This window comes from Mus caroli, chromosome 10 (assembly GCF_900094665.2).
Source record: "Mus caroli chromosome 10, CAROLI_EIJ_v1.1, whole genome shotgun sequence".
NCBI classification, from domain to species: Eukaryota; Metazoa; Chordata; class Mammalia; order Rodentia; family Muridae; genus Mus; species Mus caroli.
Window position 1 is genome coordinate 69,691,174 of NC_034579.1, and position 27,353 is coordinate 69,718,526.

The 27,353-nt window shown below is 52.2% G+C and overlaps 1 protein-coding gene across 3 annotated transcripts in view; it reads right to left on the reverse strand.

The window, feature by feature from the left end:
* Cabin1 (calcineurin binding protein 1) overlaps positions 1-27,353 on the reverse strand; it is a 116,204-nt gene that overhangs the window by 8,415 nt on the left and 80,436 nt on the right. For all 3 annotated transcript variants that reach the window (XM_021173767.1, XM_029482190.1, XM_021173768.2), the window contains exons 30-33: positions 3,900-4,063; positions 3,064-3,160; positions 2,050-2,727; positions 638-712 (exon numbers count right to left, since the gene is read on the reverse strand). In XM_021173767.1, coding sequence (XP_021029426.1) covers positions 638-712; positions 2,050-2,727; positions 3,064-3,160; positions 3,900-4,063 — 1,014 coding nt within the window. The remainder of the gene's footprint in view (positions 1-637; positions 713-2,049; positions 2,728-3,063; positions 3,161-3,899; positions 4,064-27,353) is intronic.

The following is a 27,353-nucleotide window of genomic DNA, read 5'->3' on the forward strand; positions in this document are numbered from 1 at the left end:
TCCAGAGTGCCAGGACTAACGGTGTGTACCACCTCATCGAGCCATCAGGAACTCTACCTTCAGGGACTTCTCAGCCCATGCCAGGAGGTCTGCTTCTCACAGCTATCCAACATGCCAGCCCTTCCTACCATCCTGGGATTCTGGCATGTTCCTTTGCCTATCAGCACCTGGATACCCTGGGCTTGGAATAAGCCCCTGGTCCCTATCATGCCACTGCCTGCCTGCCTCCACCCCATGATCCTTCCTGGCTGTTTTGATACTAGTTAGCCTGGTTCTGGTATCACTTCTCTACCAGTCACAAAGGTAAGGCCCTTCCTAGCTGAAGCCTTACGTACTTACTTACAGCTAGATGCTGTCCTTCCTTACTACTTATGAAAAGAGCCAAAGCAGGGCTCCTTAGGTCACACATGTATGTCTTGAGTCCTGTTAAGTCACTACCACTTTGGGGTACTGACCCATTATCCAGAAGCATAGATACTTCCTGCTCCTCCACCCTGGGCCCACAATGACCACAGGAACTAGCTTCGGGGCAGACTTGCCTCTGGGCCAGCAGCCCAGGCCTCGGTGTGGGACAGGATCAGCATGAGCTGGCATATGCTGGGGAGTGGGTGGGGAGTGCGTGTTCAGGACAGCTTACCTGTCTCTGGGTAGCGGCCCCAAGGTGGACTTGACAGAACTTCACAGCCTGCTCCAGTGCAGTCTCCTCATCCACCTGAACAGAGAGATGTCTAAGTTAGGGGACCCTGGGCCACAGTACATGACCTGCTCCCTTGCCTACTTCCCAGCCCAAGAAGGGCACTCCTGTGTGGACTATCCTCAGTGAGGACCACGCCTAGCACCCGAGACCGTCATCCAGGTGGGGATGCAGGCCAAAGGTCCATGTACCAACTGCTTGTGTCAGGACCTGTCCCAGTCAACCCTCAGGCTACTTCAAGTTGTTTTCCCATGGTCAGTTATTTATGTCCTCAAGGGCTGAGAACTGACAGAGGCTTCAGGACTCAATGAAGTTTTCAAATTCATCTGAGAGCCAGGCTTGGAGGTATATGCTTTTAATGTTGGCACGAGGGAGTCAGAGGCAGGATGAAGTGTCTCGGGCCAGCCCGAGCCACACAGCAAGACCCTACCAGCTCAGCTGCTTAAGTGGCTGTCACAGGTTGGGTTCTGATCTACCTTTCAAGCGAGTTGTTGATTCCAGGGGGAGGTGCCTTCTGGAAGCCCAGGTAGGATGGGCACACTAAGTCTACACCATAGACTAAGTGCTAACACACATGGTGGTCACACACAGGGTAATCCTGAACAAGCAGGTGTGACTTGAAGAAGAATGCCACGCACTGTCAAGTGAAGACAGGAGCAGGCACTACAGGAAATGGCCTGGTCTCCCCTGCAGGGAACACAGCAGTACTACTGCACTGCTCCTGGGAATTCATAGGAGAAACAATGCCAGCAAGGGTAGGGGGGCTCAAAGGTGGTAGGAAGAACTGACCACACTGGACAGTCACTCCATCTGTACTGCTCACGAGTTCTGTAGACTGCTCCTACGGAGAAAAATGTATCTGATGTGGGGTGGGGATCTGGCTGACCGAGAAGGGTGGCAGACTCTTAGGGCTGCTGCCATGCTTGAACTCCTCCTAGCTCTGTTCCTTACACTGGGTACCACAGCTACCCATTTCAGGAAGTGGCTCAAATATATCCAGAGGACCCACACAGTGGTCAGACGAGGGCTTCCACACACACTCCTGTGCTGGACCTGTACCGTAGTTTCGTCTTCCTTAAAGGATAAATTCACAGCATACACCTCATTGTTTTCTGTGTCTAAACTTATTGCCTATTCATCAGAGAAAATCTAAAAAATAAAAAATACAACCCCACCCCACCCCCCAACCTCACAAAGTACAGAGTGTTCAAGCAGGGGGCACAATCCCCAACACCACCTCAGGGTGGGCCCTGATACATGTGGCCTCAAGAAAGAACCTCCAGGGAACAAAAGGCCAAAGCAACGAAGGGGCCTGCAGACAGATGCAGCCCCAGGGTCAGTGCACGGCTGCCCACCTGCTTGATGAGCATGTAAGTCTCCGACATGATCTTCTCAATGCGGCTCAGGTCATAGGCCATGCCCTTCTGGCCCTGCTGCCACACGCGGTAGGCATCCAGCAGGAGAGTCTTGCCAGACTCTGTGTCCTCCAGGAGTTTCCTTTTCCGATTAGGCCTTGGAGGTGCCTCCTCAGAGTGCCCTGCTCCCCTGGACGCCATGGTAGTGGGAGCAGCAGTTGTGGTGGGGGCTGTTGGGGATGGGGCCAGTGGAGCGGGCTGTTGCCGGGTACTGATGCTCAGCTCCTCTAGGGAAAGCTCAGCAGACCGGCTCTCAGCGCCCCGGTCCCTTGGGGGGCGGCCCGGCAACAGACGTGATGTCTGTTCCAAGTCTGGGTGGCGAACAGCAGCCTCACTGGTATCCATGGGTTCAGTGGGCCCCACCTGGGGACTCTCTTTGTCTTTCTGCTCCCCACCCTGTTCTGTGTTGTCCCTTGTGTCTGTGACCACTGGCAATTGGTTGAGAGGGCCCACCCTGCCCCCTGGCTCAGGCCCTGGTCCTGAGCCATCAGCTAGAGGTAGCTTCTTGGGGTGTGGGGGGCTTTCCTGGCCATCCTCGGGACTGGCTTTGTGCGAGACATCAGTGGTCATCCTGGCTCCAGAGAGGCCGCAGGCCTTGGATCCTGGGTGTTCTAACCCCTACAAGGAAGCCAGACAAGTTACTGGTGATCCTCCACGGGTCCCTCTACCCAACGCCATTCTGGCTATGCACATGTGCCAGCCGTCAAGACTCTCCCAGAGACCCATTCTCCTCTGTTCCTCGGGCAGTTCCACCCCCTTACATATAAGCAGGTGTGGGGGCAGGTTGCTCTGGGATGGCTCAGCCTGGCTTTCCAGGAGCTTTGTGATGTGAGCCTTATGGGGAGCTGACATCAAGAGAGGACTTGTGTTGGCCACTAACTGTGGCTGCTGCAGAGACTTGTTACCCTGGCCCTTATGCACAGGCCTGGGGTGAGCTGTGATAGGCTGACATACCTCTGCAAGCTCACTCAGTGTGTCCTCCAACACTTTCACAGTGAGGATGAAGGCGCGTTGTGCCAGGACCTGGCGGTCAGCATCTCGCAGATATTTCCTGCGGTCATACAGAGGGACAGAAATAGTGGGACAGTGTCAGAAGCCATATAGTAGTTAATTGATGAGTCAGCACCTTACTTCCACCCCAGGAACACTTGTGACTGTGCCCATCTATTTAAGTCTGCTCTCCTAAAGTACTCTTTGGATCATATACTTCATCTTCAGTAAGTCTCTGACTTGGTCCCAGTGGCTGCCATGAGCCTTCTGAAGTACAGGTCAGTCAGAAGTGGGCTAAGTTCCTCTCCTTTAAGTTAGCTTCTGGGATGCTTATGCTTCATGTCCAGGCTAGTCCCGTGTCAGCTGTATCTCCAGGTATAGCACCCCCAACCTCTACACCTGGCAGTTGTAGCAGATGCACTCTGTTCTGTGCCCATACTTCTGGCCAATGAAGCCATGATATCTGTTGAGACCCAAGACCTCTGCTGCCTGCCTCCTACTTCCCTAGGGCCAGGGCCACTTTCAGAATGTCTATTTCTTACACCCCATGCTAGCTAGTGCCTCTGAGAACCCAGGTTGGGTAGGAGGGATGGTTTAAACATGGAGACTATCAGCTTGTGTCAGTCCAAGAGTGCTTAAGGCAGAGAGGTGGTGGGCTTGTGTTTCAGATACTAAGAGATGCCCCTCATGAGTGAGGGAAGGCTGGGACTTCTGGACCAATAGACCTCAGAGCCAGGTGTGAGCAGTGGGGACAAGCCTGGGAGGAGAACGAGCCAGGCTGTGTGTGGTGGCTCACTCACTTGCCCTGGTCTGGTGTCCGCTGCAGCATGGAGGACACCTTCAACAGGGTGCTGTGGTCGCGGAGCTGGGCTAGAACCTTGAGCAGCAGCACGATGGAGCGGTTCATGTGCCAGGCAAAGCTGCCTGGCCGGTCAATCTCATCCACGGGGATCCGCCAGATGCCCTATGGGATGGGCAAGCACAAGCTAAGGGAGGCTGCCACCTCTCTGGCGCCTTATGGACACCCTGCCTGAAGTCCTCTCAAGCTTGCCACTATGCATAGGGCCTAGCCAGGGGCTTCTGTCCCTTCATGTCAGCAGCCGCCTGTACCTACTCACCTTACATTCATGGCAGAGGACTGTATATGTGAGGCTCTGTAAGCATTTTCCCTAGTCAGTCACCAAGTGGGCTGCCTCAGCCCCTTCCTTTATGTGGTTGTATCCCACATGCTTACTGGACCTGTTGCCTATGGTGGCTGTCATGCAGTGCTCACACTCTGCACAGGCACTGTGCAAGGATGCAGGAGCAACTCCAAGGGGAGCAAATACTGAACCAGAGGACTGGTGACACTCAATAGCTGCTGCTGGAGGTGGAGTTTAGGGTTCCCAAGCTTGGGGTCAAACAGATGGGAAAAAAGGAGGAGAGAGAAGCTGACATGGGGTAAGAATCTTAAAATAATGGCTACATAGGTTGGCTAATTGGAGTTAAGAGCAGCCCAGACAAAACATGGTAAATTATATAATAGGATTACTGGCTGGGAAATAGACAAAACAGCATAGAGGATAGACACCTGCCCAGCTCTTGTGCTGATTAAGACTTATTATAAAGGTTGTGTGTGTGTCTTTTATCCAGGAACTAAATGGCTAAAGACAGGGTAGAAAATCTGGATTGGGATTAAATATTTTCAACAACATTGGGGTCCATCAGGGTATAGGGATACCATGGATGCCAGAGGGAAGAAGTGGTGTGTCAAGACTCAGGAGACCTGTCTGACACAGGACCTACCTCGGTGGCCTGGAAGAAGCTGGCAGATCCCAGTGGGGGCCCTGTAGTCACCCCCTGAGAACCACCAGCTAGCACACAGGTCCTGGATCCTGACTGGCTGAATCATGGGGTTTCTGGGTCTCCAGTGCCAGTCCCAGGGATTATAGGAGCACCTACATGGGCCTCTGTTCTCATGGCTCCTTGCTGCCCATTAGTGGTCCATGTACTGAAGTATAAGCCATGTGCTAGAAGGCCAAGGGGGTGGGGGAGGAGGGAGGGCAGGGTGTCTTTAGCCCTCAGCTGATGAGGGAGGCCTGGAAAAGCTTAACACCCTTAGTCCCTGGCCCCACAGCCTCCATCCTGGGCTTCAAGCCCTCTCACCTAACAGGCTAGAGGGTGAGAACACCCACACCCAGGAGAACAAACACAATTATATATTCCTCACATGTCTGTCTGTAACAGCTTACAAAAAGCCACATGGTGTGTGTGTGTGTGTGTGTGTGTGTGTTTGTCTGTCTGTCTGAAGAAGCCCAGTCCTCTCCAAGGACTAAGGAGAGCCTAACATAGACTACAGTGGCCATTAAGGTATTCATGGCCCAACAGCGTGAGGCTAGGGAAGGGTTCTGTTTGAGGCGGCACATCCTAGACATCATACATGGAGTTCTCATGTGACTTTCCACAGACATGTGATAAATAATAGAGCGTAGAGACAAGGAATAACCCTCCTAGAGCCACAGATGAGTGGCTACCCCACAACTTTGAGGAAAAGAGCCTTATGGGTCTTCCTAGGGAAGCGTCCACACCCGTACCGAGCTCCACTGCTGGCTGCAGCAGCTCTTCCATCTGGAAGGTCGGGAGAGATGCCTTGGGTCGGTCACCTTGATGACAGATGCTCTCCTTGACCTCCAGATCTTCTCCCTCTGGAGAGGCCTAGAATGATCCTAGCTTCAGAGACGTCTCCCCACTTTCTGTGCACAGCCACAGATGGCCCTACTTAGCCAGGAGCTGCTTTTCTCCACACCTGAGAATGCACAGCATCTGCCCACTTCTCAGACATGCCTTCAGAGCCAGAGGTGGGGGCTCACACCCTTAGTTCTAGTGCTCAGGAGGCAGAGGCAGGCAGAGTTCTGAGAGTTCAAGGCTAACTAGGGCTACACAGAGAAACCCTGTCTCAAACAACCAACTCCTTACATGTGCTCTTCTGAACTGTGCTAAGAGGTGGTGTGATTAGAATGGGGAGGACTTTCCTCTAGGTGCAGTTAGAGGCAGGGGAAGTGGCCCTGCTCCCAGGGTTCATTATAGCCTCCAAGCCAGTAGTACTGGAGCACAGACACAGCAGGCTGAGGAAGAACAGAGATGGGTCCATCCTGGGGGCCTCTGCTAAAGATGGTTGGATTCCAATGCCCACCTCCTCTGGATACCCAGCATGCTAGCTCTCATATCAGTTAAACATACTGTAGCTAATCAACACTGGTGGAAGCTAGTGTCAACTCTGGTTACAATTCGTAGAATGGTATCTTTTCTATATGGCACAGGGCTGCCCCCCAGGGACTGAACCAACATCAACTGGCACCAGGGCCTTGGGTATGTATCCTAGACAAGTGTTGTTAAACCACTGAGCTCCATCCATCCATCCATCCTTTCATACATACATACACACACATATATGTGTGCGAACACAAACACCCAGGCAGGTTTTGAACTCTTGATCAACCTGGATTAATTACATCGGTGTGCACCAAGCCAGGTATTGCTGGTGTTTTTAATGTTCTACCAACTGCCTCTCTAACTGGCTTGCGTCCTTTGGACTGACACAAGCCACAGATTCTATACATGTGAGCCTCCTTTTCTGTCTTCTGCATCCTCTGCCCAGCCAGTTCTTCTAATGTTTTTCCCAGGTCAATTGTGACATCTAGTCCCTCTTCTCTAAGGCTCCCTGGCTTGCTGTTCTGTGACACAGTGGAGAGGGCTTGAGGCAGCCTTTCAGATGATGGCTCTGGAGCTGGCAGGGTGTCCTGGCCAGGGTCCGTCTGCTTTAGATCTAGGTTCTGAGGGGTCTGACACAAATTTGGCAGAGTAGGTGGGGCATCCATCTTGAAAGCTTTTTACCTCCCATTTTATTAGGTATAGGGAATCCTAACTACCCTGCCTCCTGAAAATTCCCATGTGAACTGTGTGGGGCAGGTAAGAAACAACAGTGTTCACAGCAAACAAAGCTCTTCCAGGCTCCAAGTGGATACAATGCCCCATGGGGAGCATGGGGACTGCATGAAGATGAACTGACTCCCCCTAAAAAGCAGCCAGTGCCAGGGGGTAATGTGATGGACCAGAAAGCTATCACACTATGAAAAAAATGAGCTGAGGAGGTGCTTGCTACCCGTAAAAAATTGTGTTTGCCACATGCAGGGGGTGGGCTGGGGAGGCAGAAGGTACTTGGCAGATGTGAAGGTGCAGGAGGCCAGGGCTCCTGTAAAGGCTCTCACTCCCCAAGCTGAGAATCGATGGCACAGCACCGCAGTCACCTTCTGAGGCAAGGGCAGGAACAGGAGGACCCAGCCCCTCTGGGGGCTGTAAGAGGCCTGTCAGGCAGGAGGACCCAGCCCCTCTGGGGGCTGTAATAGGCCTGTCAGGCAGGTGAGATGCATGTTCAGTACCAGGGGAAGAAGAAAACATAGGCCATAAGTTCTTGAAGAGGAAAGAAAGGTCTGTCAGCAAGGGTCTCTTGTCTCAGCATCTAGATCTTGTTTCTAGTGCACTGTCTACCTCAGCTCCTTTTATAACACAGCAGCGCTCCTTTCAGAAAGGTAGAGGGAAGTTCCAGGAAAAGCAGAGGGAAGTGCAGACACCCTGACAAGTGCTCCAAGTGAGCCCAGCAGTTGCAGCTGCCCTGCTCCAGCTTCACTCTGGCCTTCTCCTGGACACACTCGCTGGGCAAGGTCTGGTTCATTCATTCATTCATTCATTCCTTATGTTCACTCACACGTGCCACAAGACTCTGGAACTTACTGGGTACCATCTCTTCCATGGGCATGCAGCTAGCAGGAGCCCTTGGGAATAGTGCTCTGCCCTCTCAGCATGGGGCTGTATACAGATGGAGAGAAACCTGGGTGAATGGGGGTAGGGGGTGTCCTGTGGCCACCAAGCTGGCCTTTGGAGATAGCTGTTCTGAGAAAGAACAGAATCATAAGCCAGGAGGGTAGAAACCAAGCCAAGTACGACTTCTGCCCGAGCTGAGCAGAATCTGGCTCCTGTGTTTACAGCTCCAGGATGGCCTGGGTACAGCCCTCTCCTGAGAAGGTATTGGGAGTGGGGGTGGGGGGCCTTCAGGATGAATTGGGTAGACACCTGTTCTGTCTCCACCACAGCCCACAAGGGAGAAGGTGTGGGGCTAAGCAGAGGCTGCACAACACCCAGCCCAGAGCCCAGAAGAGAAAGGCATGGACCTCTGGCAGGTGTTAGGGAGAAGCCAGAGTGAGCTGAGCTTGGTCTAGCATGGAGGACATGAGCAGCAGGGCTCCTATGTGAAAGCAGGCCTGGCGGGAAGCAGCTGGGAAGGAACCTGCAGAGGAGCTCATGTCTAGGTCTGCGGGACAGGCCAGAGCAGGGACACACATGTGAGAGCTAGCAGCATCGTGGGAGTCAGAGCATCAGGACGCTACAAGGAGTCCCCTCTGTAGGACTATGCTTTCACATACCTGCAGACATGCATATTGTCTTTAATCAGCCTCACTGGATTCCTGGGTTGTGGTGTCACCAAGACTGGGCTCCCTGGTGGTCAGTGTGTCTGGGGATAATGCTGGCTCACAGTCCTGTGCTGTAGGCAGTCGGGCCTTCCCAGCAGCCCCAGAGTCCTTCCAAATACCTCACTGTACTCAAGTTTCTCCTACATGCCAAGTCCTTCACTGCAAGCATCTCAGCCCATCTCCGCTCCTTAAGAGTGGCTCTGGGCTCCTTGATGACAGATGAAGTCACTGAAACACACACTAGCAATTGAATAATTTATGGGGTCCCAGACTGTGGGCTGAAGGTTGGATACAAGTTCCCAAACCTTCCCCACAGCCTGCTGTGTCCTCTCACTACTATGGAGATAATGGGGATTCCTTCAGGAGCAACACCCCACAGGAAGATGGGTCTTGGGTACATGGAACTGGGGTGTGGTCGCTGCGTAAGTGGAGGTAATAGTAAACCTGTGGTATCGAGCACAGATGCTCACAGTGGACTGGAGAGCAGTGTGAGGGCAGGCCTGGCCAGGAGGCTGCCGAGGCTTTGCCTTCCACTAATGGCAATCTCGGTGCGCAGACCACACAGGGAGCTAAGAGCAGCAGCACACGGGGCACTCTGCCTGGGTCAGGCTCTGCCTGCGCGATCATCTCACAACGTCCCACATCCTGTGGTCATGGGGAGCATATTCCTGAGGAGACCCAGACTCCTCTTCCCCCTCTCTTCTCAGAAGCCTGCACATAGCTGCTATAGGCCTTCGCACAGACAGAAGAGCTCATCCGCACACATTTCCATCCTGAGTGTCTAACCTGAGGGCTGCTGAACACAGCCCCTTTACTCAGTCCAGAGCCATCTGCCCCAACAGGCAGGGTCTACAGATTCACTCACGTGTAGATCTGGCTCTCCCAGCACACTCTGTAGTAACTGCACAGCCTGAGGCTATTCTGAGATTGCTGCCTTTCTGTCACAGATCCCCCTAGGACCCCTTCCTTTTCTAAGGCCTGGAAAAGCCAGAAAGGAAAGAAGGTGGGAGAAGGAATGGCCTGGACAGAGCTACACTGGGGGTGGGGTGGGGGGTTCAGAGTTTCATTCTCTTGCCACACTGGAGGACATACCCCAAGATACCCAGTTCTTTCTTCCCAGAGAGTGCAACTGAATTTAGATGACCTGCTCAAGGGTGTCCAGAGACAGTGAACCAGGAAGCAGGGGTCTGTCTTCATCACCTGAAAGCCTCTCCTCACGGTCTCACTTCTAACACTCCCAAATGAAGGAACAGGCAGGGTTTTGAACCTTGTGTTTCTTAAACAGCTAAGAGCTTAGCACACAGCAGGCAGGGCCCTCAAGGCTTGCTCACAGGCAGGGTGGCTGGTGTCCCTCACAGAATTCAAGTGCTGCAGACCTACTGCAGGAGACAGCCTTCAGCCTTGGTCCTGACAGGGCTTTAGTTGCTTTCTCCAGCTATGTCTTGCTGCCTGCCACACACAGGACTGAGATGTGACACTTGTTCTGATTTGCCATTTTCAGGGTCACGCCCAGGAGGGCACCAGGCCAGGCAGGAGGGAAGATCTCATCTGGGGGCACATAGTATGGTTGTAGAGGAGCCACCTGGGTACCACACAAAGGTGCTGACAAGGAAAAGGAAACAGATCGTAGACGGTACCTTAGAAGACCCAGGACATTTGGCCTGAGGGAACAGTTGGGCTACTACTACTAGGCAGATGGTAGGAAAATTTCGCCTCTCCACCTTACCTGGGCTCCCCATTTAATGGGTCTGAGTTTGTCAGGGGTCTTCATGAGCTCTACCTGGCCAGCTGAGGCACTGCTCACCAAGACTGCTTCTAGCTCTTGACCTCAGTCCAAGGGCCTCAGCCTTGGGCACAACAGTTGTTCTGGCATAGCCCCGGGACACTGAGCTGTTATAGGAGGGGGCCAGTGGGCAGATGCGGCTGTATTGCGTTTGAGGAGCTCATGGCCTATGAGGTAAAGTCTCCCAAAGCCCCCAAAGAAAAGGGAGTCCCCAGCACAAGAACTTAGGAAACAAGGACAGTAGTATACTGTCAACCATGGAGCCTTCCTGCACACTCAACAGAAAATGAATGATCTGGGTCAAAATCATAAAACATAGACTCCAACTCTCTTAAAGAAGGGGTGTGGGGCAACATCCCAGCCATCCAGGTACAATCATAAAAGAGAGGCTGGTGTGTGAATAAGAGGCCAGGGACTTTGAGGGTGCCTGGGCAGAGCCAGAGGAAACAGGAGGGGAGACTGTGTGCCCCAAAGAGAAGACAGAGATGAGAGACAGATAGCTGGGGGTGGGGGTGGGGGGCAGGGAGCTGAGGTGGGAGGGAGGGGCAACCTATGTGGAGCCAGCCCTACAACTTAAGAGTACCCTGAGCCCAAAGAAGCATTTCCCATGTCATCAAATACATCCCCTTGACAACAGCCGCAGAATCATTTATCCCACAGCACATGGGCTACAGGTTGACACATAAGCTAAAGTTTTCAGGGTCATTATTTAGAACGTTGGATTGGAAAGGTTAATAGGCAGGAGGGGGAAACAAACAGGTGGATCCCTGGGGTGGGGCCTGGTGCCTCAGCTGATACAGTAGGGGGACAGCCCATGGAACAATGGGTGAGCAAGGCTTTCTAGAATAGCACACTTTTAACAACCCTGTTCACTGAAAACAGTACTGTGAGTCTGAGAGAGAGAGAGAGAGAGAGAGAGAGAGAGAGAGAGAGAGAGAGAGAGAAAGAAAACGCCTATTTCTCTCCCTGTGGCCCATCTAGGAGGTATGGGCACACTGGTGAATAGGGGAAAGTAAGCCGGCTATCACAAAAGCAGAAGACACGGGGTGTGGGAACAGGCTGCTGCCGAGAATGAGCTGCTAAGTATTGGAGTAATGGTCCCTGCAGTGCAGATCTCAGCAGGGCAGAGCTCAGCAACTCCCCTCCTTCCACCCCAGAAAAGCACAAAAACCTGTGCAGCCTCCAACACAACCTCAAAATTAACAACAACTCAACTCCAAGAAGCAGGGGATGGTTCTATTTGAGGGGCAAGCACAGTTGGGAGGGGAGGTGTCACAGCATTCCCCAGTCTTGGGGTGACACCTGTTGCCCGTTAACACACACAGACCACTCACACTAGACTACCTGGAGAGGTGTGTGAACAGGGTATGGAGAGATGCTCCCAGTGTCACTCAGTCTCTGGGGCTGACTACGTCTCTCAGGCAAACAATTTGTAGGTGGCTGCCCAGTTTCTCTCACATCAGTTTTCACTCTCTTGTTCTGTAGAGACTAGCTCTTTTGTGAGCCAGCAAGCAGCAGGAAGCCGAGGCTACAGCACAACTCTCCCATCAGCTCCCATTTGTCCCCAGGACTGAGAGCATCAAGGATGCTGCCAGTCAGCTGGGTAGCACCCATGGCCTCATGTACAGACGGCTCTCTCTGGCACCTCCTCCTGCTCAGGAGATTTGGTGTTGGGATCCAGGACTGCTTTCTAGGTAGGTAGCTACTCATCCTTTTGATGCTCTGAGGAGAGTGGGGCCCTGCAGCACTTCTGCTCCATGGTAAAGATGGAGGGAAGCTGGGAGCTCTTCCCTCTCCCCCAAACCCAACACCACTGTAGACAGAAGTTTCTTCAATGAGAACCTCAGAACCATATGGAAGGCAATCTGTAGTCTCAGGACAGTACAGTGGCTATCAGGAACACACCCCCGTCCCCCCACCCCCACCCCACGCCCGGTTCTCCCTCACGAGGTCCTGGCTGTCCAGGCAGGGCTACTGAGGGCAAGGGATTCCCCCTGCCATTACAGGTAATGAGCCCTCAACAGACTCAGGCAGGGGTTGGGGAAGCCTGCAATTTGCCTGCAGCTGGCGTCTGCCGTTTCCAGCCTTTTCTGCCAAATGAGACATATCATGCACTAGGTCCCCTCCCCTCCCCCCTCCTGGGAAAAGCAGAACCGACAAACAACTGAGCTTGGGGAGAGCCTGGCAGCTAGCCCTGCCCCCATGTGCGTGCGAAACTAGTAGCGACCCCACGCCCAGCTCATACGACCCTTACTCCAACCCTACCCTACCCCTCCGCCTACTCTTGAGTGCTGAGTGGCTAGGACCCCGGGCCCCATGTTCCGAGCCGGACCGCACTTGCGAAGAGCTGGCACCATCTTCCCGCCCCCGCACAACAGCTATTTTTAGCTAGGGAAGCACCGCGCCCGGGCGCCGCTGCCCATCCCGCCCGGCGGCCCGCTCACCATCCCCGAGAGCGGCACCGCGCAGCTTTTCGTCAGCGCCTTCTGCTGCGAAGTTGTTGCAGCTAGTGGCTTTCGTTTTCGCAGGCGCACACCCACGCCTGGGCTCCGGCCCGGGGCTTGGTCGGGCTGGGCTGTCCTGGGTTTGCTGGGCGGGCGCAGTACAGACTCCACCAGCAACAGCCGCCCCCGCGTGCCACTACCTAGGCCGGTCTGGACTCCCACCTGACGTTCGGTAGAACGCCAGCCCAGTCCGGGCACGGGGGGCACCGCACCCACCGTCGGCGACTTCCTCTGTAGAAGCGCTGGGGGAAACCGCGGCCCTCGGGCTTCCTGCTGCGTCCGGGGCGGGGGCAGCTCCCCAAGCCCACCCGGGGGTAACTTAGCACAGAAAAGCAGAGAGAGTCAGGCAGGCAGAGGTGAGGTGGTCGTGCAGCCCTGGTCCCAATCCCCGCCCTCGGCCACAGGCAAGTTCCTACCCGCTGGCTCCCCGGTGGCATCTGTGCAGGAGAGCTAGTGCGGGCGCCAGGCCATGGCCGCGGAGGCTTGCTCCTCACTCGCGGCGGGCCGGGGCGGGGCAGGCAAGAGCCGGACGGTCCCCGGCAGTCACTTGGCAGCATAACTGACTTTTGCCGGCCAATCCTGGCGGGGTCCTCGGTCTAGCCACCAGGGGTTCAGTGACGCCAGGCTGCCCACCGGCTGAGGGATATCTAGTACACAGCCCTTGCTTGGCACAGGAAACTGTGGAACAGGGAGGTGAGTTTGGGAGGCAGGATGGCAATGGCCAACGGCAGCATGGGTAGGCAATCTTCCATCTGCAACGGGGCTCCAATGTGAACAGCACCCTTCCCCACTTTGTGCCACACAGTGCCCTGTGGAGGGTAGAATCCTAAATTGTAGGTGGGCCACACTAGAGCTGTCAATCGGGACTAGAACGAAGACTTCTGGAGTAATATTCTCAAAGAAAGCACAACAAAGATGCCATGGTCTCCAGTGAGCTCTCCAGAGGAAGCCACTATTTTTTCACAGGGTATGCAGCTGGGTCAGGTAAAAGAAGACCCTCCCCATCTCTGCATTTCAAGAAGAGGTGCCCAACTCCTGGGAGCAGCTTTGCAGAGTCCAGGAAAAGGTAGTGAGCCTGTTCTATGGAGGAAGAGCTCAGAAAGGAAGCAGTGCTCTAGGGCACAGAATGGCATCCACAGCACTGGGCATCTTCAACCTAGTGAGGCAGACTGTACAGGAACTAGCCACCAATTCCTGGCTGCTCTTCCTGCCCAGGTAGACGAGAATACCAAGGAAGGGACAGAAGATCCTAATCCATACATTTCCCCTGGCCACGCTCCTCAAAGCCTCATCTACCTGGCCAATCACGACGTAGTTTCTGTTTGCCTTACTCTAGCTTCTGCCCACCAGTGTCCCAAACAAGCACCAGTCCAGACCTCCTCCTCTTAACCTAGAGAATAAACCAGTTTTCTATCTTGGAAAATGGACTTGTCCTTGGGAACAAGGAAGAAACGACCTGGGTTCTTAGGGGTTCACACACACACACACACACACACACACACACACACACACGAGCACAAGCCCCCTTTAGACTCTTCAGGAGCTTCAAATGCATATTCCCCACAACAGCATCTCAACTCACTATGTCCTCAGCATCCTCCCTGCTCCTGTTTGACAGACACCACAGTGGGAATAGATAGTTCAGGGAGTCTGGGCACTGGTATAGGCACTCAGTTGTAACACTGGGACCTATCACGCAAACCCTGCCAGCCCAAGTCTGGGTCATTCCTTGCAGCTTCCTTGCAGCAGTCTCCAATTGCTGGTGCGGACATCAGAACCAGGTGCTAAAATGCCACTTGTGTTTCATGGAACTTGTGACCTCACTTCATACCTTTTCTACTTCCTGAAAGATCAAGTCAGACCAAAGGAAGCTGAGAACGAGTGCTCACCACCTTCACCCAGGCCAGGAAGAAGCTGTGTTTATCAGTGTTGTGCACAACTATCTGGAAGGAAGGATCCAGAAGGCCTCCAGGCCCGCTACTCTCCAGAGCATGGCTGCCCTGCCACAGACAGCGCTCTCTCTCACACAGGGCTCCTCCTGAAGAAGGGTGCTGAGTGGCCTGAAGGCCCAGTATCTGACAGCATCGGAGAAGCCTACAGTACATAAGAACTTGCAGGGGTCAGGGGTATAGGGTATGGGTTGCTAAGTCCTGGACAAGTGAAATTCCAAGAAGGAAATCTCTGCAAGAACATCTCTTCCCAGCTGGGCTCTAGAGGCTTGGGCATACCCACTAACCTTGTTTGTTGAGGTAGGGTCTCACTGTAGTCCAGGCTGGCCTCAAACTCATGGCAACCTTTCTGCTTCAGCCTCTGACTGACTGACTGACTGCTGGGATTATAGATGTGAGCTACTACCTATTTTGCACTGGCCCCTTAAGACCTGTTTTTACACCATGTGATGTCCCACACTCCCACCCTTGGCTTGTACCAACCAGCTCTCTCCAGAGGCATCGTCATCCCTGGCTGACCAGCCACAGCCAAGCCCCAGTGAGAGATTACTCACAGGGTGAGAATCACCCTTGCTCTCCTCACCAGATGGATGGATTTGAGTACATGCTGGAGTGTGAAGTAACAGCCTCACAACAGAGGCTGACAGGACTTGCCTACATTATATCCTTGAGAATTCTTTGGGCTTCCAAGAGCTTTGAGCTTCCTGGTTCTTGTTAACAATCTAAGCAGCAGAGTTCAGTGGGTCCCAGTTGCTCATAAAGCACCTGAATGTTGAAGGGTTTGGACCTCTATTCCTACCATGGAGACCGAGCCATGCATCCATCTCAACGTCACGAATGCCTGAAGCTGGCTCTGGCAGCTCTCTAGCAGCCATGGAGGCTCAAGTGATAGGCCATGTTCATCTCTACAGGTATCCTTGGGCCTCTAGCATACCTGACCAATGGCATATGGAGGCACTCACGGCTCAAGTGGTGGGTGGGCCTCTGGTCTTGTGAAGCTAAGTTCCAGATGACAGAGCTGGACTGTGCCTAAGGTACTGCTAGCTGAGCTACTTAGGGGACCATGTGGCCCCAGTGGTCTCTTACAGCTCTTCCCTCTCACCATCTGGGCCCTTGTAGACCTTCAAGTCTTTGCTGGTTCCTTTCTTGTAGGCTCTTACTTCAGTTCCAAGGTAGAACCTGTCATCCTCCTGAGCTGGACTGGAATAAGAACGCTCCTTGAGAATCCTAATTTTCAGCCTTGCAACCACTCACCTGCCTCACTATTGTGGGGCAGTGGCTCTGTGTAACACTGGATCTGGCAACTTTCCTACTGTGCGCGTGACAGCCAGTTTTCTTCTTTAATTAAGGTCCAGACAACGTGAAACAGGCCTCCCTTCCCCAGGTACAGAGACCCTCGGTTCCCCCAAAGCATGCAGTCCACTCAACTCTCTTGAGCTAGAACTTTTGGTCCCAAGAAAATGATCCTGTGTTGTACAACTACACAGTGCCTTGAGACGTCACTGTATCTGTATCCAACGGTGCTGAAGGAGGACAGAGGAAAAGAAGCCTGAAAAGACTGGCTCAGGGAACATCTCCAGGTTGCTATGCTAGGGCTCCGCTCAGAGTCCTGCCCCTGGGACTGGAACTGCACGTACTTCAGCAGTCAGCAATGCTGCACCACTCGAGTCTGCGGGTCCTGGTGTATATATGGGCACATTCTGTGCACAGGGCCACTATTCCCACCAGTACTTTTGTTTTTTAAATGGAAAGACAATCCTCTACCTCAGGAGAGAAAAGGTCAAAACTCTGCCCGTTCCCAGGACTCCTGGGAACCCTGCAATGGCTATGTAATGGAGCATGTCAGCTTAGCTTAACCGGCACCTTCAGCCCAGTGGCACAACAGACTACATAAAGATAATGACAAGGCTGGGGTGGGGACACAGTTGTGGTGGGGAAAGGGACAGACAGGTCTACTAGGTGGGGTAGCCCTGGCGACCCAAAAGAGAGGCAGCCCACTGAAAGGCAGTGAAGATGGCTGGTATCTTTGGGGGCAAGTGTAGTTACTGTGGCAGGCTACATGTGGTAGAGGGTATCCCATCTGGGGAGTGGGTAATCTTCATAGAAAGGAAGGGTTGGACTGGTGAGATGGCTCAGTGGGTAAAAACACTGACTACTCTTCTGAAGGTCCGGGGTTCAAATCCCAGCAACCACATGGTGGCTCACAACCACCCATAATGAAATCTGATGTCCTCTTCCCGTGTGTATGAAGATAGCTATAGTGTCCTTATATATAATAATAAATAAATCTTAAAAAAAAAGGAAGGGTTACTGGAGGTCAGAGGAACAAATCAGGCAATGCAGAGCAGCAGCCTCTGAGGTAGCCTGGAGGAGCTATGAGGCTCAGATTTAGACTATGAGCTGGCTCCCTGTCTAGGGACCTGTGGTTGGCCCGATATCTGACCTCACAGCAATGGCAGCAGCTGGGTTATAGAGGCCCATTTTGCTTTACCCAGTGTGCCTCTCCTGCCCTACGAGTGATCCTCACTCCCACACTGCACATGGGAGGAGTCCCTGAGCACCTCCTTATCATACAGGATACTTACAATGGGCTCCTCTATGCCCCCACTTCAGGCCAGACAGAGAAGCCCACTATAATAACCCACTCTTTGGAGGGCTAAGCTGCTTCCATTTCATTTCAGGAGAGGAGCCCAGATCCTAGGAAAGCCTTCTCTGGCAGGCACACTGGAAAAAAAACAAACAAGCCCAGGATAATCTATATATCTACTGATCCCTGGTCCCTAAGGAATGGCTTTTATATAGCTTGAGGATTCTGGCTGGCCTAAGGGAGTGTTTGTGGGAGGGAGTCATGAAGAAGCAATGGTAGATCAGATGGTAGCTCAGGCTACCTGTGGTGGTCTCTGTCAGGCAGCTACAAACAGCAGGTACTCTGGTAGATAGGCAGATGGGAAAGGCTATGCTTTAGGCTTGATCACAAGACAGGAAAGGGCTGAGAGAGAACTGGCACCTTCATGGGCATTCTAGCTGCCAAGAAGGCTTATGCCCACTGTTTCTTCCGGCTCCATGATGGTCACAGGAAGGAACCCTGGGGTAATGTCAGAAGAAGAAACACCCTATAGAACAGGGTCAGCTCCACATATACAGCGTCATCCCCCAAACCAGAATGCTGGTCAATCCAGATGCAGATCCTAGACCTAGGTCTCTTCTATGATAGCCCTGGGCCTCTCACCCATGGTGTAAAAAAACCTGATACGGTTCTACACACCAGGAATGGGGTTACCTATTCAGAGCAGAGGCCCTCTGATAGCAAAATATGACCTATGTCTAACCAGTACTGTGGTGGTCTCTAAGCCAAACTGAACTTGACTCTGATTACTAAATCAAATCCATGTATATACTTCTCTATCATGAGAGAGAGGGGCCTTCTCAGCCCACCTCAATGCTCTTCCTATTGGCATTTCTACTGCCCTCTTTATTGGGGCCTCCTATGTGAGGGACTCACTCCACACTATTTTTCTTTGGCTTTTAGTTTGTTTCCCCATGAAATGCCTTCTTTCAGATAGTATGGCCAAGTTCAAGTTTAGTTCAGACTTCCAGAAGTGTTCCTCATCACCTCTGGTGGAATCAGACGGGCAGACAGTCATCTCTAAGACACACACCACTACCCTAGAGGTGCCTAGGCTCAGGGTTGGGCACTATGGTGGTTTCAATATGCTTGGCCCATGGAAAGTGGCACTATTAAAAGGTGTGGCCTTGTTGGAGAAAGTATATCTGTGGGGGTGGGCTTTGAGGTCCTATGTTAATTAAGCCCTGCCCAGAGTGGAAAGGAAGCCTCTACCTTGCTGCCTTTGCATCAAGATGTCTCTCAGCTCTTCCAGCATCATGTCTGATTACAGGTTGCCATGCTTCCTTCCTGCCATGATGACAACAGACAGAACCTCTGAAACTATAACCCAGCCCCAATTAAATGTTTGCCTGTATGCTTGGTCATAGTATTTCTTCACAGCAATGGAAACCTTAATTAAGGCAGGCAGGAGTGGGTGGAGGAACACCTCCATAGAGGTTAAAGGGGAGGGAGGAGAGGGGGGAGAGGATGGGGGTTTGGAGAAAGGTAACTGGGAAGGGGGATACCATTTGAAATGCAAACGAATAAAATGATTTAAAAAAGAAAGAAAGAACAACAACAACAACAAAAAAAGGCAGTCATGGACTCAAATTTAAGGAATGCAACAGTGGACTCCAAGCTGAGGGGAACATTCCCTTACTGTGAACTCACACACAGGCATCCTACGTCTTCTATAAAGGGACTCCTCACCCTCATAGCCAGTGGCATCCGTACTGGATGCCCAAGGCAGTTATTGTCTGGTTGATCCACGCAGGTATTGCTGAGGCATGGCCTGTAGTGGAAAACCCTCTCTGGCTAAGAAGATTCTGCTTCAGAAATTCAGCCCCATGCCAACCCTAATGGCTGGTCTTTCCTGGAGCCTAGAACTGGCCTTCATTTGCCTCATTGCCTCAAGAGCCCCAATCTGAGTCACCAATGACTAGGTGTGCCTGTATAGAGAGTGAACAGTGTTTAAGGCACTAGACAATCTGTTCCTTGCCAGAGATGCACTGAAGTCTACCTTGCAGATCCACGAGGCCTCATCTTTGTTGATCTAATGTAAGATGTATATACAAAGCACTTTTAAAAAGGGTTGCCGTTTTATTTTGCTTTTGGAAGCAGGGTTTTGCTATGTAGCTTATCTGGCTGGCTCCAAACTCATGATCCCCTTTGACTCAACCTTCTGAATACTGAAATTACAAGCAGGCACCATTATCCAGGCCCAATCAAAATTTGTTTTTGGATTGGTGTAATAGCACAGTCAGTCAAGACACTTGTTGCTGAGCCTGACAAGGTAACTTGAGTTTGATCCCAGACCCACATGGTGGAAGGGACCTGCAAGTTATTCTGGACCTCCTCAGGGGCACATGCACTTGGTACATATGTTGACACATACATGCATGTGCTCAAACAGCCCCACCCCACCCCACCCTACATTTTGAACCAGGTAAACTTGTGCAGTTCTTCAGACCCTTTCTCGATCTGTCCCACTCTCTCTCACTCATTCCACTATCAGTGATCCTTGTCACCCCCGTCCCTTCCCCACCATTGCCCTCCTGAACACAATGTCACTGTTGCTCAGCAGTATCCTGTTCTCATGTGCTCTTTAACCTAACTCTGAAGTAATGTCTGGTCCACTGTGCAGATGAAGAAACTGAGCCTACAGACACTAACTGGCTTGCTCACAGCTACACATCCCATAGTGTGGGATGAAGACAGGTATGGACAGGGATTTCCTCTTGGGAGCAGAGGTGGGGTAAGACCTGTGTATTGAGAGTCTTTGGCTTACCCCTCTCAGGCAGTTCCTGGCCCTGAGCGCCTGTCACCATGATAATCCATTGTGTTAAAAGTCAAACTTTCCAAATAGGAAAAGTGGGGTGGAGGGGAGGCAGGGGGTGAGAGGAAGGAAGGGAAGGGGAAAAAAATGAGTTGAAATTAAAACTACCCAAGGAAAGAGGGGCCTGGCCCTGAGCAGTAAGTGCAGGGTACACAGTAGATATGAAGTCTACAGCCCTTCAGGGCTTTGTTCAGGAGCTGCCAGGGCACAGCTAAACAGGTGGAGTTTGGCCCTTCCTGCATCTGCGGGGGCAGTGGCCATCACATCTGTTTTTCATTGGCTATGTGAATAGGTTTCTTTTGGAAAAGGAGATGGAAAACCACTGACCTTATCCAATTGGCCCACCTTTGGAGATGGAGAAACAGAGGTCAAAGGGGCCGGAGACAGGAAGTCTAAAGTGGGGCACGACAGAGTCCTTCCCCAGTGCGCACACACTGAGGAGACTTGGTTTAGGTGCCTGACTTTCCAGCCCATCCTGTTCTGGGTAAGCCCACCAACAAAGGCTCTTGGCTGGAAGCCCCAAATGAGCACAGCAGAGGAGAGAGGCCCTTAAAGAGCTCAGGGCAACCTTAGGTTCTCAGCTGCCATGGGCATGGATCACAGGCTCAATGCAGTGGCCTGTAACCTGCTGTGAGGACATACTCGTCTATGGAGCAATACCAACAGGTGGACTGCTGTGCCCTCATCTAGCCACAGCATGTCCAGTGCTCTGACGAGTCTAGCGCTGCCACAGCTTTACAAGGGTGGATTCTCCTTCCTTCCGTGGAACCTCAGAGTTCCCAGCCCCTGCTTCTCAACAACTATGTAGCTCTCCCAGCCTCTGCCCTTGCCTGGGCCATCTTCTCTGCCTCACCCATTCCAGTTGGAGAACTTTGCTCAGGGACTAGGGACTAGGAACACGCCTACAAGCACATCTCTCCTGCTACTGCCCCTGGCTGCCCGCTGCTGTCCAGCACATGGCCTGGTGGTACAGCCTAGGCTGAAAGCACCAAGCCCAGGCATTGGAGCGACATCAACAACAGCAGAAAAAGACGTCTGTGCAGGAATGTTCTCTGGGAAAGCCTCAGACAGTACGCTCTTGACTGGACACTCACTCTGAGTGGAGTGGTTGGGAGTGGAGGGGATCTGGGCTGAGGCTGACTGGACATACCCATGAATCACACAGTCCAACAAGGGCGAAAACAGCAGTGGTCCTCACAGCTGTACAGAAACTGTGGCATGGAGGCTGGCCCACAGGACATGGACATAGCTCCTGAGCCCTGGGCTTGATTCCATGCTCTGCTGCCCACTGGCTGGATGACCGTGGACAAGTCATGCTGTCATCTATGGGAACTTTTGCTTCCTCTCTCAGCACTGCCCTAGGACTCAGGACACGAATGAAAAGCTCACCCTTCCTCTGCCCATGCATTCTGGCCTTGACACAAAACTTAGTACCTCTAGGCAACAACCGCCTCTGGAGGACAGAAAAGAATTCACACCACAGGAAGACATCCTAAAAGCTGCTTACATTTGATTTCTGTTGCTTTATATTAGAACCATGACTGTAGCAGCTTGGCTTGGCAAGATGTAACAGTCACAACCTGGGCGTCCTATGCAATGGCCCTATCACTGTCTTATACTGGCTTCCCCACCGTTTGCTTCCTCTTGCAGGCCAGGAGACTCACAGCTCCTCTCCACCTGATGCCCAGGGAGAGGTCCAGCCTGACCCTGGGTTAACCCAGTCTGAGCTGTGTAGTTCCAGAAAGTTCAGCAGCTCTGGGTATGAGAAGGACAGAGAGGTCGGCACAGGCTCTGGGTCCATGCTAACCCTTTAAGATTCTCAAGAACAGGACTTCTTCTCCCTGGAGAACTTCAAGTGTTTCTTTTGTTTACTCTGCTTGAGCAATTGGCCCATGGATCATCTCAGCAATGCTAAAAATAGCAGGATTGCAGCAATTCCAACTACAGCCAAGAAACTCACATTTCCTCAATTGAGATTTCCCCTTGCTTCTTTTCTGATTCCCACTATGATGTGACTGGCTGTTCTTTCACCCCAATAGCAGTTAAGTCCCTGCTATACACCTTGGGCCATGCTCATGATGAAGCAGTAGCTGAATCAGGCTAAGTGACTTATAAGAGTGACAGCCACCAGGAAAGGGGTGAAGAATAGAAGCCCGCCAGTGTTCTCACCAGCCAGAGATTCTTATGCCTCTTGTCTTCAGTGACAAGCTGTTATGGGGAAAGAGAAGAAGCCACAACCAATGTCAGACAATGTCTTTCGAGAACCAGAGATTCTTGTTCCAGATGAGGTAACTCTGGGTTGGTGTAACAGACAGCATTCTCCTAACCATGGACTCCCACGGGCATCTGCCCCGAGGACAACCTCTGCCTACTCAGTGGGATCCTGGTGTCTGTTCTCTGGAGCAAGCCTGCTGAGCCTAGAGCCCATTCCTTTGCCTTCCTGTATTCTCTATCTTTATTTCCTTGCCCCTCATCCTATCAGTCTGTCTCTGGAACCATCTACTGACTTAGTCCAGAAAATCTCAACCCCAGTGTAGGTATTAATGCACTTTCTCTGTCTATGGCAAGGGGCTGTGAAGCGTCAGTCCATGGGCTGTTGTAAACACAAGACCCAAGGAGTGGCAAGTGGTGCCTGGGTCCAGTGTGTTCCACTTCACCTTCTATCGAGGAAGAACTGCTTTGGCGGCAACCAGTGCAGCTAGGCCAACTGGGGAGTGGCCTGTGGCAGACCAAAACTAAGGGCCCTGAGCTCTACAAACCACAGGAGAAGCCAGGCTTCTATAAGCCCTGTGGGCAGATGAGAGAAAAGGGCTTCTGTTTCCCAGCCTGTGGCAGCACCTTACAGGTGCTCCCCATTTCCAGCAGTGCTTACTGAGTTTACAGAGGGTAACCGCCTTCAGGGCCACTGCCTGCACTAAGGCTAGTCAGGCAGTCTGGACCAGATGTACACATGCTGCATCGCAGCAGTTTGTAGCAGCCGCCTCCTGCTCCTCCCTAGCCTCGGGAGTGCCAGCTCCTACATGAGCCTAGACAGAAATGCCACTACAAAGTCCTGCCACAGCCCAACCAGCCAGCTCCGTGGGACAAAGCCAATTGAGCTGAGCTCAGCACTAGCCTGGCTACTGGCCCTAGCTGACCGCACTTCCTAGGTCAGATACCTGTGTCCTGCATGCTGCCGCTCCATTCTCCCCACAGGAGCATCCCTGCTTGGAGCAGCTGGGCTAAGTCCAGTGAAAGTACAAACAGGTCACTGGCTTTCTTCACTTGAGTGGCTGTCAATCTCTCTAGTCATGGGCTCTAGCGCTAGGTAAACCAAGACTCACAGCTCCCCTTCTACACAGACCAGCCATGGGACCTGGGCCAAGTCACGTTACCTATCGGCATCCCTGGAAACCTGTAGACTGACTGTATGCTGACTATGTGGCAGGCTTAGGATCTGGCATGTGGCATGTTTACAGCAGGTTAACGTGCTTCTTAAAGTGTGGGCTCAGTAACAAGTAGGGTGTAAGTAACAGTTACAGTTGTTTCTGGTGGGAAGATGATACTGTGGGGCTGTCTGAAGGAAGCTACCGGCCATAGCGAACCAGGGAGTTCCTATCCTGACCTTCTCTGGCTCTGACCAGTGTACATGGCAGAGGAATCTCACTGCTGATGCTTTCAGGGCTTGTTTACATTGGGCTTCTGTTATCTACCCAAACAAGCCTGAACTTGAGTCTAGTGTTGGGAATAAAGATTATCCATAGCCCCACCAAACACGGTGCATCTTTGAAGCCACAGGGATAGAAGGAAAGCCAAGGAGCAAGTAAGTCCACCTGGCACTGACCAGAGGAGGCAGTGCTGGGCCTGATCTACCAACAGGAAATGAGGCCTGGCTATGGCTGGATTCCTGGGCACCTGAGCCAAGATAGTTCTGTGTTCTGAGGCTGCTGCTCCCCAGTTACTCATCTCAAGGCATTCTCAATGATAGGGGACCTTTGAGAGCACACATAGGCACCAGGCACTGAGCCAAGGGGAGATGCAACAGTAATTTAGGAGTGTAATAGTAATGTTCTTTCAGGTTTACTGGGTCCCACAGACTGTTCCCTCCTGGCTCTGCGAACATCTACCCAGATAGCTCTATGGAAGGAGAGCCCTGCCTGAAGTGTGGCCTGGAAAGAGTGTATCTATTCCATTGATAGGGGAAGGTGACTCCCCCAAGGCCACAGAAGCAACTGGCGGAAGTTTGAGTAGACCTGCCAAGAATGGCCCGTTGGGGGGTCTTTGGCAGATGGCCCACCAGCAGAGGCCCTTTCTTCCCTTTCAACCACAGCAAGACCTTTGAGGCACTAGGAACTAAGGTTTGGAATAACACACAGCACAGACACTAAAGAAACAAAGACAGCTCACAATGCCCATCCCTTCCAATGGTTTAAGCCTCAGTCAAGACAAAAGACCCACCTGGGCCTCTGTGGTGGCCGCCTAGTAGGAGTGAGTGAACCCAGAGCCGAGGTCGATGAAAGGAACTAGGTGTGGGAAGGGGTTCAGCTTTCCCAGTCACCTACAAACAGACTGAAAACAATCTAAATTCGTCACCACACCCTATAGATGGGCCCAAATGGAAGTCATCTATGACAGAAGGCTGGGAAGGGCAGGTCATTCTGTAGGAAAGAATCTGACCCAGTGCTGGGCCCTTTGGCAGTATATGAAAGCATTAGAGGTAAAGGGATTACTCCCTGGCCTCCAGGCATTTGTCCTGGAGACTCCTGCACAGGTGAGGCAGCTACTGTACCATGCATGGTGTACAACACACATCTGGGAAAGGGGCACGACAGAAGAGCTGGAGCTTAAGGCAGATGGTGGCGCATGGTGCAGCTGTAGCCAAGAGAGTGAGCAAGCGCCTCAGTGACCAGCACCCACTCTCAGCCCAGGCCATGCAGAAGGGGCTGATGTGCATGGCCAGTCACAAGTCTGCTCTAGTCTGTTCTTCTGGAGCCAAGGTGGGCCTTAAGCTTCTAGAAGACCTCAAGACATGTGGGAGTCAAGGTGTCCACTACCCCCACTTCAATCCTGTCCCTTCTGAAACCAGCTATGGCCTCTGGCATCTGTAGAGGACATTTGGGATCCAAGAGACCTTGTGGCTCCATGTGGGTCAATCTCTAGTCCTAAGGATGAGTTGTGTTAAGTTCTAAGTGTTGGGGACACTCATGAATCTACCTGTTGGGATCATCACACTTGGGCCTGTGTGAAGTCAAAGGTGTAGAATGGCCAGGAATTGAGCCCCAAATCTAGGTTTTTTTCTCAATGCCTTGGGCAGGAACATATCTGCTGCCCACCTGCAGTACCCTCTGCTTCTTTCAGAAGGGCTTGAAACTGGGTTAAAACGGGGGGTGGGGTGGGGGACGACCCAGACTGCTAAAATAAGCAAACATTTTTTTGGGAAGATGAAAGAGCCATCTCTGGCTCTGTTACTATGGGAACGCTTCAGAATCAACTACAAGATAGGGAGAGATGCTCACCCTGGACAAAACAGCTTGGTTTCAGCCCACACAAGGCCTGCTCACCCGCCCGCCCAGAGATGAACACGCTTGTGCAGAGAGTGCAGGGAGCATCTGGGTCCCCAGAACACCACCATAGCTCCTGGGCGTGGGTAGGCCCCCAGCATCACCTGTCAGCTGATATGGCATGTGCTTCCCTGAACCCCTCTCTCCAGGCAAAGACAGCCCCTCTCCTGGCTCCACTTTGAACCACTCCTGGCCTGGCCCTGGTTTGCTTGCAGGCCCAGCGTCAGCCTGTCCCCTAGCCCAGTCCACAGCTACGCCTTCTGTCAGTTCCTCTAGACCTGCAGAAGGGAGCTCATCAGTGCCCAGAGCGCCCATGAACTCCATCTCCACTTGGACAGACACAGACTAGCGTGGTGCTCTGGGTAGAAAAGGGCGAGGAAACAAGAGGCTTCAGCTGGCTGCTAGCCAATGCTGCAGAAGTTCCAACCCAGGAGCGCCGGTCTAGTCCTGCCTCAGCTTCATGGAAGAGAGACCCTTCTCCCATTAAAAGTAGTGTTGTGGGAGTAGGCACATGAGTGTGTGTGTGTGTGTGAATATAAGTGTGCACATGCTTTGAAGCTATGTGGAGGTCAGAGCACGATTTTCAACTGGTTCTCTCTTTTGCTTTACTGAGAAAATCAACATTGGTTAGCTGGGGCTGAAAAGCCACCTGTGATTAAAAAGAGACCAGAATCACTGAGGCAGCATCTTCTGGGAAATACATCCTCAAGGCCAGCACACAGAAGCTGTGCTGCGGACCAACACAAAGCTGCATTTTACAGCTAGCATAACCTAATGTTACTGGCTTTTGCAGCCTGAGACCTGCAGGGTTAAAGAGTCCTACAAAGTTACGGAATCCTGGAAAGCAGTTGAGAGAAGGGCACTGTGTAAGCCGAGTGTCCCTATGTAGCCCCCGCCCAGACAATCCTGCCAGCCCTCCAAGCAGAGGTCACCGGCACACATCACACCTGGAGCCTAGTTACTCTCAAGTCAGGTACCAGAGCTCCACTCTATGAGATGAGTAACCAGAGAGCTCAAAACACTAAACTCAACTGCAGAAAAACAGGTTTGCGAAAGGGCCTACTAATTAATATTCTAGCGATCTTCTAGATCAATAATAGAACTGGTAATCCAGTAGAACAACCAACATGAGCAAAAACTGTATTAAAAGCTAAAACTGTGGGGGGGGGAGTGTATTGGGGACTTTTTGGATAGCATTGGAAATGTAATTGAGGAAAATACCTAATTAAAAAAAAAAAAAAAAGCTAAAACTGTTGGACTAGGGAGAGACACAGACGGGCGGTGATGTGCCTCCTTACATGTGTGAGGTCCTAGGTTCAATACCCAGCACTACAGAAAAACAACTTGGACAAATACATAATCTCACTCACGGGGAATGAAGCATGGTAAGAGGTTTACCCGATCCTACTCCCTGGACTAAAATGCAAATATTCACTCAGGAAGCTGAAGTGAGAGGATCATGAGTTTGAGGCCAGAATGAACTACATTCCAACCAAATCCTGTTCCCCAATCCACCCCAAAATTAGAACC